This window comes from Nicotiana sylvestris, chromosome 11 (genome assembly GCF_000393655.2).
Source record: "Nicotiana sylvestris chromosome 11, ASM39365v2, whole genome shotgun sequence".
Taxonomy (NCBI): domain Eukaryota; kingdom Viridiplantae; phylum Streptophyta; class Magnoliopsida; order Solanales; family Solanaceae; genus Nicotiana; species Nicotiana sylvestris.
The window spans coordinates 158,397,306-158,411,013 of NC_091067.1; the positions used below are offsets into that span (position 1 = coordinate 158,397,306).

A 13,708-nucleotide genomic window follows, 5' to 3' on the forward strand; every position below is an offset into this window, starting at 1 on the left:
GACACCCGGTGCCCCAAGACTATGCCTTCTTCTGCACATTGAATACAATCTCTTCGTCATTGAGTCTCATCTTAAGTTCCCCGGTCTCACAATCAATAAGAGCTCTCCCTGTGGCCAAGAATGGTCTTCCTAAGATGATAGGAATTTCTTCATCCACTTTGCAATCCAATATCACAAAATCTACAGGGAACACGAATTTCCCCACCTGAATAAGCACATCATCAAGGATCCCAAATGGACGTTTCACAGTCCTGTCAGCCAGCTGCAACAACATAGAGGTGGGTCTAGCTCTCCCAATGCCTAACCTTTTGTAAATGACCAGGGGCATAAGATTAATGCTGGCCCCTAAATCACTAAGTGCTTTCGCAAAAGCAAAGTTTCCAATAGTGCATGGAATAGTAAAACTCCCTGGATCAGAGAGCTTTTCAGCAACAGGTCTAGTTACCACTGCACTGCACGTCTGAGTAAGTGTCATTGTGGCCAAGTCTTGGAAGTCAAATTTCCGGGATATTAAATCTTTCATCATTTTTGCGTATCCAGGCATCTCCTTTAAAGCTTCAATCAATGGAATATTAACCTAAATTTGCTTGAGCATCTCAAAGAACTTTTTGTACTGCTCCTCCTTTTGATGCTTGGCCAACCTCTGTGGAAATGGAACAGGAGGTATTTTCTTCCCAATCTCTTGGGACTTTTCTTTCTCAGCTACTATCTCTACTACCGGCTCTTCAACTGCTTCAGCAACTTTCGTAGTCTCCTGCTGAGTATTCTTTTCTTCCTGAGCAGGCTGGATTGTCACATCTGTCAGCCTTGTGGGATCATCTAGCTCAATGGGTACCTGAATGAGTGTCTCAGCCTATATATTGTCACGAGCTCTCTACTGCTCTACATCAAGATCCTTGCCATTACGGAGACTCACCGCCATCAGCTGCTTCGGGCCCTGATCTTTAGGATTGATTTGGGTATTTGCAGGTAATGTCCCCTGAGGACGATTGTTCAGAGACATTGAAATTTGGCCCAATTGCACTTCAATATTTTTGATTGCTGTGTCATGTGCATCTACTCTTTCATTTATTTTTGCATTGGACCCAATCACCTGCTGCATCATTGTTTCAAGTCTTGTGAACCCATCTTCTTGCCTTCCACCATGCTGTTGCAGAGGTGTGATATACCCTTGTTGTTGACTGTTGTACCCCTGTGACCTTGGATAAGGTGCCATATTGTTGGGGGTCTCATACCTCCCATGTTTCCAGCGTTGTACTGTGGCTGAGGTGGTCTATATGGCTGCTGAGTTTGCTGACCCCAGTTCTGATTACCCTATCTCTTGCCTCCATAGTTTGACACATAGTTCATGTCTTCAGGGTGCTGATGATGATCATCGTGTTCAGCATTCCACGGATTACCAATTGGCTGACTAATGCAAGATGTGCACAAGCCCCCATTGGTGGTATCTACAATGTGCACTTGCTATTTCTGCCCTGATTCCTCCACCTTTTTGGTGAGTATGCTCATCTGTGTCAAAAGGGTCGCCACATTTTCAGCCATGGAATTTGATGGGTCAAAAGGCACTGAGTGTACCACTGGAGTGATAGGTGCATTCCTCGTCATCCACCCCGAATTTTGAGCCATTTTGTCAAGCAGAATCTGACCTTCTCTCCAAGTTTTGCTCAAAAACGCCCCACCAGCTGAGGCATCTACAATGTTCTTCATGCTATCTGACAGTCCCATGTAAAACCATTGTCCCAACATCTGATCTGGAATACCATGGTGTGGACATATAACCAACATTCCTTTAAACCGACTCCATGTCTCATGCAGTGTCTCCATTGGTTTCTGTTTAAAGCTCACGAGCTCATCAATTTGTTGAGCTATTTTGTTGGGCGGGTAGAACTTGATGTGAAATTGCTTGACTAGCTCGTCCCAAGTTTCTATAGAGTTTATGGGGAGTGAGTTTAGCCAGACCTGAGCAGCTCCTGTCACCGAGAATGGAAATAATAACAGTCTGATTGCTTCCGGAGTTACGTTGGGTTGCCTTTGAGTTTTGCAAATCGATAGGAAGTTCTTCAAGTGCTGTTGAGGATCTTCGGCTAGTGTCCTAGAAAATAATCCATTGTTTTGCAGCAAGTGCAGCATGTTGTTCGTGATCTGGAACGATTCAGCTTGTATCGCGGGCACAACAATGGCAGTGGCCAGATTGTCAGCTGTGGGTTGTGCCCAGTCATATAGTACAGCCTCAGGCACAGGAAGTGCCTTATCTCTGACGTTTCCATTGACGTTGTCTACGTCACCCATGTCAATTTCGAGGTTGTGTGTTTGATGAGGTTGTTGAAGTCTTTTGTTGGCACGGTTCAATATTCGAAATGTTTTCTCTGGGTCTGAGAGTCCTTCAAGTACTTCTCCAGTCCTCGTAGAGTTTCTAGGCATGCACCTGTGCAACCACGTCAACAAACGTCAAAAATTTTCAATCAAATCTTGGTGTAGAGAAGACTGACTATACTAAGAATTTGTTGTATTTCTATCAATGGTAATTGATAATTCCGTTAATTCCCTGGCAACGGCGCCAAAATTTGATCACGCCCAACTATGCCTTATAAAAAGGACAATGCGGACGTTGCAAATATAACTTGAGTATTCCGCCCAGGGTCGAATCCATAGAGAATTAACCTATCAATCACAATCTTTAGAACTACTAAACTCTTGAGAACCAACTTCCCCAGACGTTTGAATCACCGTTGATGGTTTCTTTACTAACTAAGATTGCAAGTAAATAACAAGTTGTAAACTAAAATGCTAAGGTTGTAAACAATAATGAGAAAATGCTAAGGTAATGACTTCCCCTATTGATGTAATCCCTTATGTTTATGCTTCATACAAATTGACCAACACGCCTCTATCAATCATGAACGCTCATCTTACCACAATTCTCTCCCGAGTAATCACAGTAATATACTCAATGCACTCTCCAGAGATACACTAGCTAGCTTTAATTAACACAGTTCACTTCAGATTGCACTCAAGGCTACGTTATCTCTAATTCCGCCTTTAAACCCGCAGTTATAGATCCCTCTTATAGTTTGGGAGTAGTGTTGTTCAACAATAACCTAAATATGCACTCTCTCCCGAGTTATGCATACTAAATAGGCACAGCTAATTGAGGATCCTGTCAATTAACTACAACAAGAACATAGTTGAACAAATAAAGATTGAAACTAGCAATTTGTATTCACATAAACAAGAAGTTCATCCCCCAATAGGTTCCATCAAAACCTTAGACAAAGGATTTAGCTACTCATAACTATGGGTAAACAAACTAAGATAAGATTCATCATAAACTAGCAATAAAAATCAAAGAAAAGAAGAAAGATATTTTGGGTGATCTCTCACAATTGTTTTTCTTGCCAAGATACTCTCAAATTCAATACATGCCTCTCTTGGGCGGAGTTTAGTGTTTAAAATAGGGTTTTGGGCTAAAAATCCCGTGTTTTGCACTTTAGTCCCTGAACTTCCTCGCGCCTGCCGCGATTCTGCCACGGTCGCAGTGGAACCGCGGCCAAACAACTCCTCTGGATCTCCTTCTGTCCGCGAGCAGTCTTCACTGCGGTTCTGCCGCGGTCGCGGTGGAACCGCGGCAGAATTATTTCTCTGATTCTTCAGCCTGTTTTTGCGTGGTTCACTTGGGATATTTCACGGATGGCCTCTCTTTCTTCAATTTTTGGCTCCAAAATTACTCCCTAGCCTTCCCTAGTCATATATAACCTGCAAGTCATGAAAAGCACTAATAAGAGCATTTTGTTATCACTTTTATTATCAAAACTATGCAAGAAGGCGGTTATTTAGGGCCTGAATATAGTTAAATTCACCTATTATCATAAAGCATGAAGGGTGATGCCGTGTATGATATGTGGGGAAAGAGTGTAAAGCATGAAGGGTGATGTCGTGCCGCACGATGTATCATTCCGTACCGATTATATTGATTATATGGTGAGGAAAGAGAGTAAAAGCACGAAGGGTGATGCCGTGCACATTTTTATTACTTGATTGCTTTGGTGAGGACGAGAGTAAAAACACGAAGGGTAATGTCGTGCATTTATTGATTACTGAATCTTTGTTGATGTCTGAGGTATATTGCTTCTTTCACTTACTTGTTGTATTTCTATTCGAAATTGATATCTCCCCCGTAGCATGCTCCCCTCCCACATTTGACTGTTTATTTCTGTACTTCTTTTTCGCTGTATATATTTGAATTTCACAAGTTTATTTGGTAGTCTGGTCCTAGCCTCGTCACTACTTCGCCGAGGTTAGGCTAGACACTTACCAGCACATGGGGTCGGTTGTGCTGATACTACACTCTGCATTATGTGCAGATCCCGGAGCAGCTCTTGGACCGTAGTTTGAAGGCTACCTTCAGTCCCCGGAGATCCAAGGTAGACCTGCAGGCGTCCGCAGACCCTGGCGTCTCCTCTATCTTTTATTTCATGTTTCATCTTTTGCTTTAGAAACAGTGTATCACTTATTTTATTCAGACTTTGTATGTAGTAAATCTTAGACCGTCTATGGTATTGTGACACCAGGTTTTGGGTGATTAAGGCTTAAGCAGTTGTAATAGATATAGATTTCAGATATTTTATTGTTTTCTTCCGCTTAAATTAAATTTTTACTGTTTATACGTTATCGCTTTATGTTTGTTAAAGAGAAATAAATGGATAATGAAGTAATTATTTTATAGGATTGGCTTGCCTAGCTCACCTTAGTAGGCGCCATCACGACTCCCGATGGTGAGAAATTCGGGTCGTGATAATACCAGAATAGTACGAAAAAGGGTTAAAAACAGGGTTGTTGGGGTTTTGAAATTGGATAAGGCTTAAAGGAAGCTTCTAGAAAGCGGACAAGGATCCTATCAGAGATAAAGGAGGGGGAATATTCTTTGGGGCAGGGGTGTAAGTGTTTTAAAATAAAAGTTTTAAGGGTGCATTTGAATTAAGAAAATTTGATGTTGTTTCCCTAAATCCCCTCTATAAAAGACCCTCTTTCCAATCATTAGGGCACAGAAAAAAGGGAGAAAGTGAAAACGGCTGAAAATCATAGCAAAACAAACGAGAGAACGAAAATTGTTGAGAGCTGGAAAACTTTCTTCTTTAGTCTTTGAGGTTATTTTTATGGAAATGAGAAGAGAAATGGGTTCTTAAAGCTATTGGTTTGAGGTTTTTTTTCTGCTGAGCTTAGTGTTTCTTTTCTGGGGTCATAAGCTGCTGTGGATAAAAGATAAAAGCTGATTTCTGTTGTTTCTGTTTGATTAATCTTGATGAGCTCATCCCGTAGTGGTTTCCTTAGTTTTTGATTTGGCGAAATCTCAGTTTGTGTACAAGTTTAGGTACACATTTCACATCTTTGTCTTATTTTGATCTACAATAAAATGTTGGCTGTTTTCTTTTGCTGAAAAACTTGTATATTTGTTTACATCTACTGCCTATCTTGCTTTGAATATGAATAGAATGTTTTTTTTTGTTTTGACTATGTAAAACCTGCTATGGACTGACATCTGAAAGGCAACTTGTGTTATCAGTGTTTTCATGACTAGAATTATATTTGGTTTCACATGTTTAGCTAGAATTCAGTCTATATTCCATTCATTTAATACATGCGCTTATATTTGAGGTCTAATCGCTAACATTTGGGTTTATCTTTTTATGTTCTGATAAGGCATTTGACTCAAGGACTAGTTATTCCAGATCTGGCCATAATGTAGCTTAATTTGTAGTTTAGGACTTAAGTGAGTTTCTATCTTTGGTAAAGAGTCTTGTAGAGTATGCACCCTCTGTATATTCCAATGGGAATAACTTGAAAAATTGGGATTATGAAGACATGTGTGAAGGACTGTCTCTTTTGGAGCATAAATTTTATTACAACTCAATTCCGGAATCAAATAATGTATTCTGTAATTCTCGTGTAGATATATTCGAACTTAAGGATGACTGTAATTTAACTGAAAGTTGTTTGCAAAACTACATGAATTTCGTTACTCTGATCATATGTTATCTTCATTAATGATATAAACATGATGAAATTTCTTTGATAGTCTTTTCGCGACTCAGTACTTTCACTGGTTTTAGACTTTTAGAATTGTTGGATTTAATGTGCATTGGGCTCGGCAAGCATATAAAGTTGGAAATTTTTACATTCCTATGTAATATAAGAAACTATATTACCCTCAATATTTAAGATTTGATATAATTATATTTGGTATACCTAATTACCAATTATATGTCATTAGTGGTTTTTAAGGGTATTAATTACAATCCTAATTTAATGGTACCGTATATTCCTTCTAATACCACCTCCCCCCCCCCCACGTTTCTCTCTCCAATTCTCACACTTTCACCCACGTTCCCTCCCACACCCACGATTTCTGTATCAAAATCTCATTATTTCTTCCATAGTCAAGGCTTTGAATTCGAATTTGGGTTTTCAAAAGACATGATTTGTTTGGATTGGATGTTATTGCAAAGAATTGAGAATTCTCTCCACGTCTCTCTCTATCTCGCAATCCCAAATTTCAGTAATATAAGAGGAAAGGAAAAAAGAGCAGCAATTCCACCATTAACAGCCATTAAAAAGCTCTGAAGCTTTGAATTCTAATTTAGGTTTTCAAAAATCATTATTTGTTTGGATTGAGTGTTGTTGTAAATAATTAGAAATATGGTTTGGAGTTTTTATCTCAATTTTGAAGAAGAAGAAGAAGAAGACATACATTATATTGCAGAAATTATAGAAAAATTGTAAAAGAATTGTAGACTGTTGTTTATTTATTTTTGAGCTTTGTGTTTTTGTGTTAAAAGTTTTGATGGGAGCTTGTTATTCCACTTCGTCTGTTTTGGAGCTAACTTGTGCAGAGAAGAAGATGTTTTTTAAGTTATATATATTGCTATACTTTAAAATTCAAGAAAGTATGGTTGTATTATATTTAAAGAGGCGTGAATTTGTAGAATAGGTTGAATGTGAGGAATGAGTCAAATAAGACTGACAATGACTTGTTTTCTATATTTAATCTACAATAAAACTACATATTATTTGAAAAATTAATATGAAAATACAGAATTTCAATGTTTCTACAAATTATCTACAAAATTTCTTAGGAAGATCTATCCCTTCATCATGTTTTTTTAGATTCCATATTTAGCATAGCAGTTTCGTAAGGAGTAACAAAAGCATATAGGAGAATCACATAATTGTAGCATAATCGGAATTTTCGACATAATTACGTTTTTTGCAGAAGATTTGTAGAAGTTTTAGTCGTTTTTTATTTGTGAAAACAGAAAAAACAAAGCATGTACAATCAGAAAACAAATAATCTACAATTTATCAACAAAATATCTACAAATTGGGTACATTGAATTTTAATATCCCAATTCCCATTCAATTGTAGTATAATTGGGATTTTTGACATAATTGCGTTTTTTGCAGAAGATTTGTAGAAGTTTTAGTCGATTTTTATTTGTGAAAATAGAAAACAAAGCATCTACAATTAGAATACAAATAATCTACAATTTATCTACAAAATATCTACAAATTGGGTACATTGAATTTTAATATCCCAATTTCCATTCAATTGTAGCATAATTGAGATTTTTGACATAATTGCATTTTTTCAGAAGATTTGTAGAAGTTTTAGTCGTTTTTTATTTGTGAAAACAGAAAATAAAGCATCTACAATCAGAATATAAATAATCTACAATTTATCTATGTAGACATGTGATTTTTGACCCTCCCCAAGATTTTTCAGTATTAGCATGTAAATATTTAATTTAGGCTTAATATAGCTATTTCAACTAATTTTTACTATTTTTCTTTATTTTATTACAAGAAAATGAAAATTACAAAAAAATAGTTTCATTAATGTTTTGTAGTCATTTTTAATCTTGAAAAATACCAAAAAGAAAATAATTTCATTTATGGTTTATCTCTAATAGTTTATTTTAATTAATTGGGAGTAGTCTTACATTTTTTAAATGCTTTATACTATTTTAAATAAGGAAAACTTAGACCCTTAGTTAATGAAATCCAGATCTTCTAAGAAGCCCAATTGTTAGTTAATTCAAGATAATTTTAGCTCAATTTTGGGCAAGAAAATGGCCCAATTTCGGACTAGCCCTTGAGCCCAAATCCCCATTACCCCAAAATTAGCCCTTAGACCAACACCCCTACCCTTTAATTAAACCCTAGACATCTACATATAAGGACCTAGCAGCTGAAAATAAAGAGAGAGACGAACGCCTATAGGGACCTAGGGACAGAATAAAGCTGCGACTGAACACAAAAACCCCTCTTCTTGGCCGTGAGAAAGCGACAAGTAGCTGAACTGGTGTGGGGGAGACGCATTTTGTGTTCTTGGATTGGAAGGGCTTGAGCTCCGTTTTTGTATTTGAATAGTTATAATATACTTCTTTGTCTACAAGTAGTTCTTTGTCTGTTACTGGAATCCAACAGCTCTTTGATAAAGATTTAAGTCCTGGTAATTTTGCTTCTCGCAAATCTCCGCCTCATTGTTGTTCGAGTATTGTTGCTGGTTCGCGGTTTCTAGAACGAATTCCTGTTGTTCGCTTATTTGAATTTCAGAGGTGAAATCTTTGTAATTGCTGGAAATATTCGTCAATTGGAACATCACCTTCCAGATCCAATTCTAACTTTATATTTCGCCTCAATTTTTGAGTAGTCATTTGTTTGGCATCACGTTGCTTTTTTGTTTCGATCGAAATTGCTATTTCTGGATTGATTGAATTGGGGTTGGTTTACCTTTTAATCTATGCATCTTTCTTAGCGAAAGTAATGCTGCGAGTTATTAAAACTTGGCCAAAGTATAGGAGAGGATCATTGATTTTAGTCCGAAATTTATTTTCCATGTTGGACATATTTTGGGTATGGGGAATAACTTTGAACGAAAAGAAATTGGACTTCAAAAAATGAATAAATTGTTTAGTTTTCTTTCATTTCTTTGACCCCGCTAATAGCATACTTGTTGATACCCAATTTTTCTCTATATATTTTTATACTCAAAATAATATATATATATATATATATATATATATATATATATATATATATATATATGCATATATAAGCATATCCAAGTATTTTGGTATTTTTTCCAAATTCTTAAAGATTTTCAAAACCAATTTATTGTCTATTTTAGCAGTGCAAAATTCAATAATTATTCTCAAATTATCATTTCGGTGAATAATTTATTTTATTTCTCATATTTACACCAAAATATAATTAAGGTGATTTTTGCATATTTTTACAAATTTATTTGATATTTCTTAAGCTAAATTGCATAAAACTGCAATTATAGCCTATTTTACGATTAATAGTATTTTATAGTTATAAAATTAGTTCCAGTATTTTTTAATTAGTATTTATGTGTTATCAATTGGTTCAGTACTTTTAATTTTCTTTTAAAATTATTTCCACTATTTTTATAAAATTAAATAGGGAAAAGTGGCTATTTAATATATAGCCAAATTGGCTTTCAATTGTAGCCCGAAATTGGACCCCAATTCCCCAACCCAATTTTAGTTGAAACCCGACCCAAGCCCATTCGAACCGACCTTACCCGATTCCCACCTACCCTCTCAAATCTGGACCGTTAATCATTCAAGATCAACGGCCATAACTCACCCTTCCATAATTAAACCTAACAACCTACCCTAATCCCCCTCATTTCCACCCTTCAACCGCCCTTGAATCCCAAACTCTCTCAAGACTCTCTCAAGGTTCTTCGGAACCCTCGCCTCCTCCTATCTTGTTCCACCGTGTTTTCACCGGAGTCCATGGCTTCTCAGGCCATGGACAACCTATATTCACCTCCTCCGGCTCTTGCATGCCTGATGCTCGAAGGTTTGAGGCCAGACCTCGAAGGTCTTCACTCAGACCTTCACCGATTCGAAGATTCCGGCCTTGCTCCGGTGGCTCTTGGTCTTCTGGGCCTGTTTCTGACCTCATCCGACTTAGATCGGACTTTTCCAAGCCTTTCTCGTTCAGGGTTTTTCTGAAACCCTAATTACTCGAGGTTCTTTCTGATTATTTTTTAGATCTGTTATATGTTTGCACTTTGCTTAAGTTTCTTAAACGTTTTCTCCGATTTTCTTTCAAAAGTTACTTCTTTTCGATTAGGGTTTCTGGAAAAGGTTCTTAAAAATGTTTCTAACTCTTCTTCTACTTTTCTTGGTGTGAATCGATCCCTGATATGTTCTTGTTTGCTCTCTTCTAACTCGTATGCTTTTTCGTGTGTTCTCATGTTTGCTGTATTATTAAGTTTTTCTATTGTGCTACGTTCTGTCTTCTACTGGTTTCAATATCATGCTCTCACATGCCTATCTTATGTGTTCCTTTACTGTATTTTTCCACTGAGTTTTAATCCATTGATTACCTTTACCAAACTTTGTCTGAGTTCTTTCTAAATAGGTTTCATCTATTTTTTCCTTAAGTTTACACTACCTCTTTATCTCCTGAAGTTATTAAGTTCTAAGCTTCTTCTTTTTAAAAAAAAAAAACTTGTTCCCCGTACTTCAAATCCGTTTCTACATTCTATATGCTCTGAACGCGTTATTGCATTTGTATGTTTTCTCATGAGACTCTGAAAGAGGTCTCTGAGTCTTGTTTCAATGGCTTGCCTTCTCATATCTGTATCATGTTCGAGTAAAAACCCTAGGATTTAGAGGTTTTTTGGCGAGTCTGATTTTGTGTTTGAATAGGGGTTCCACTTTGAAACCTTGAATTCTCAGACTCACTCCGAGCTTTTGAACTGAATTTGAAACTTTTTCTGTGTTTGTGATTTTGAAACTTTCTTGCTAGTCTTTCCTAATTATCATGACATCCTTCTTGCTTGACATGCCTATGTGCTTTATATATGAGAACTTTTCTTTCAAAAGGGTTTTACCAACTGTTAATTGATTCTGAATCCCCTCAGTGTTGCTTACTTGATTGTTACTGATTTTTCCCCTAATTGAACCTCCCTTTACCTCTCTTTCTGACTTGGTTCATTGGTAATTTCGAATCCCTGATTCCTTGATTTACTAGGTACTAATTGATTTACTGTGTTCTTGCCTTATTTGGGCTAACCGTATATTCTAAAAAAAAAATCTTTCCTTAGTTAAACTCATATGTATTTACCCCTAATTTCCTACTTTACACAAGATGTTTACTTGATTCTCTTTCCTTAACTGATTGTTGTCCATTACCGTTTGAGTTTGAACTCCTTAATTAAAGGAAGTTCTTATGTTGATTGATTATAATTGATACATAGTTCCATAATTACTATGATTCTTCCCTTACTCTCTACCTGTTTTTCAAACTATAAATACTCTACTCTTTTTCTTTCCACAACACTGAACACACTTCAGAGCTTCATTTAATTCTCACAACCTCTTCTAAAACTCTCTGCACTTTGGCTTTCGCAAGACTTCTGCTTTCATTTGTTTTTTCTGAGACTGGTATTTCCTAGTTTTTATTCTAGCATCAACCCCAATGTGTTTACTTACACGCTTTTATGTCCATGCCTACTTTACTGCTTTGTAGAGTTCAACTTCTATGATAGTATGCTTATGTCTTGCTATCTGTTACTGCAATGAATCCTATTCCCCATACCCCTTTATGTGCTTGGGTTGTGGTTTAAGACATGACAATACACAAAGTTATTTCCCCTGGATTAAAACTGGATCCTATGGATCCTAGGCCCTTTCAATTTCCCATACCCCATTCCCTTATGTGTGTTGAGTTGAGGTATAGCCTGGTAGCATCCAAATTGCTGTCCAGGGCTAAACCTGACCTTCAATAGGTCCTAACTCTCCAATTTTTAGCTGACAGACTGGTCAGGGGTGTGCCAACATTATAGTTGTTGGGCATGACCACCAGCCTGCCTTGGCATTCCCTAATTCCCTCTATTGCACTTACACTTACTCCTAGCCTCTAAGTTCTGCCCCCCTCCTATGAGCCTTACCTTGGGACCTTGAGTTCCCTCTGAACTTGGACATTTGAGGGATGGCCCTTCCACACTGCACTATGATCCTGTAAATGATATTTGGGGTGTAAGCATTGCCTGGAGTTCTTGAAGCTCCTTGGAACTGTGACACATCCCAAATAAAAGAAAGGCTTTGAAAATCTGGTCTTTGGAAGTTGGTTTATTCCACATGTCAGACTAGGAGTCTGAATTAGGCTCTCCTTGGTTGGATTTTTTTTAATTTCTGATGTAATTTACTTTTCCGAATTCATTCAAGTTGTAATAATTTGTAATAACTATAAGGTGTATAGTAAAAATGGGGAGGGTCTCTTGTGTTATGCATGCGGGGTAGATATCATGCCTTAGGTTTTAGTTTCTGCAATCACAACGTCTTCGTTTATGAATCTGCATATAAATATCCTGCCTATAGGTCATTTTTTTATCATACGTTTAGAAAGCCTGCCTATAGGTCATCTCATTACGCAATTAGAAATCATGTCTATAAGTTTATTCACATCTACATATAAGATATCCTACCTATAGTTCATTTCATTGTACATTTAGAAATCCTACCTATATGTCATTTCATTACGCATACAGAAATCATGCCTATAAGTATGTCATCGGCATATAGAGACCATGCCTATAAGTTTATTCATACTTGCATATACACATTAGGCAAACAGTCTATAGGTTAAAATAACAAAAGGCACTCTAGATACCATGCCTGTAGGACTCATGCATTTTTTTCACAAACGTTTTTAATCAATCACACTTAGAAAGCATGCCTATAGGAATAACTAACTGAACCTGAATCGTCTATTTCTTTTACAAGCCTAGAACCAGTAAAAAAGTCGTTTTAAAACCTGCAGAACATTTGCTTGTTTCTGAAATCAGTAATCTTTCTTTAAAATCAGTATGCCTCTTGCAACGTTAGGTATCACGATTGCAGGCCTCATCTAGGCAAACCTATAGGTTATTAATCAATTATACCAGTCTTAATAATTACAACCAGCAGGCAGGTCTAATTCGGACTTCTTATCTAAAAATATGTGATAAATCAGCTACCCTTCCAACATTAAGTTTATTTAAAGACCTAACCAGTACTTGTAAGTCATGCTAATTGATTTGGCTACTTTGAACGAGGAGGCTTATCTGAGCCCTAACTGCTAATTGTTTACCCTTCTTATATGCTACTTGTTGTTGTTTGTCGCTTAGATTTTTTGCCCTTTTGAAAACTCTGAAAAGCCCCAGATCTCTTCCCTTTAGGATTAGTAGTCTCAATGCCTCCGAGACTGATAGGATTGGGACGGGTAATAGCATGCAATAAGCAACGATACCATTCCGCGCTTTAATACCTAACGGGTGGGAAGGGTAGATATGAAGATGATGACCGATGCGCTAATATCACGTGCGACCCCTCTTTTGAGGAGTGATTGCTGGGTATTGCATTGAAGTGATCCATATTGTTCATAAACCTAGGACCTCCTCCCCTTTTATTTGTTTATGTTTATTTTCAGACTTGTTCAAATTATTTCCTTCAAATTTTTGCTATCTTTATTTTCTTCAAACTTTCAATCTACTTACAAAATTATGTGAGAACTCCCTTTATTTGAGCCGTAATTGCTTATTTGTAAAGTCACAATTGTAACATGGTCGGGACCATACTAGTGGATCTTGAGGGGTGCCTAACACCTTCCCCTCGAGATAATTTCTAGC

The 13,708-nt window shown here is 37.0% G+C and overlaps 1 protein-coding gene across 1 annotated transcript; it reads right to left on the bottom strand.

Moving 5' to 3' along the window:
• Nucleotides 1-577: 577 nt before the first annotated feature.
• Nucleotides 578-1,216, bottom strand: LOC138881903 (uncharacterized). Its single transcript, XM_070162203.1, has 2 exons — nucleotides 917-1,216; nucleotides 578-835 (listed from the first exon to the last, which is right to left on the bottom strand). The coding sequence occupies exons 1-2, from the start codon at nucleotides 1,214-1,216 to the stop codon at nucleotides 578-580; spliced, it is 558 nt and encodes a 185-aa protein (XP_070018304.1).
• Nucleotides 1,217-13,708: the final 12,492 nt, after the last annotated feature.

Bases quoted from the DNA above. Each gene is read 5' to 3' on its own strand.
- LOC138881903 (XM_070162203.1), bottom strand. From the start codon at position 1,216: ATGGCACCTTATCCAAGGTCACAGGGGTACAACAGTCAACAACAAGGG. The intron at 836-916 runs GTGAGTCTCCGT...ACACTCATTCAG, and splicing joins GCCCGAAGCAGCTGATGGCG to GTACCCATTGAGCTAGATGA.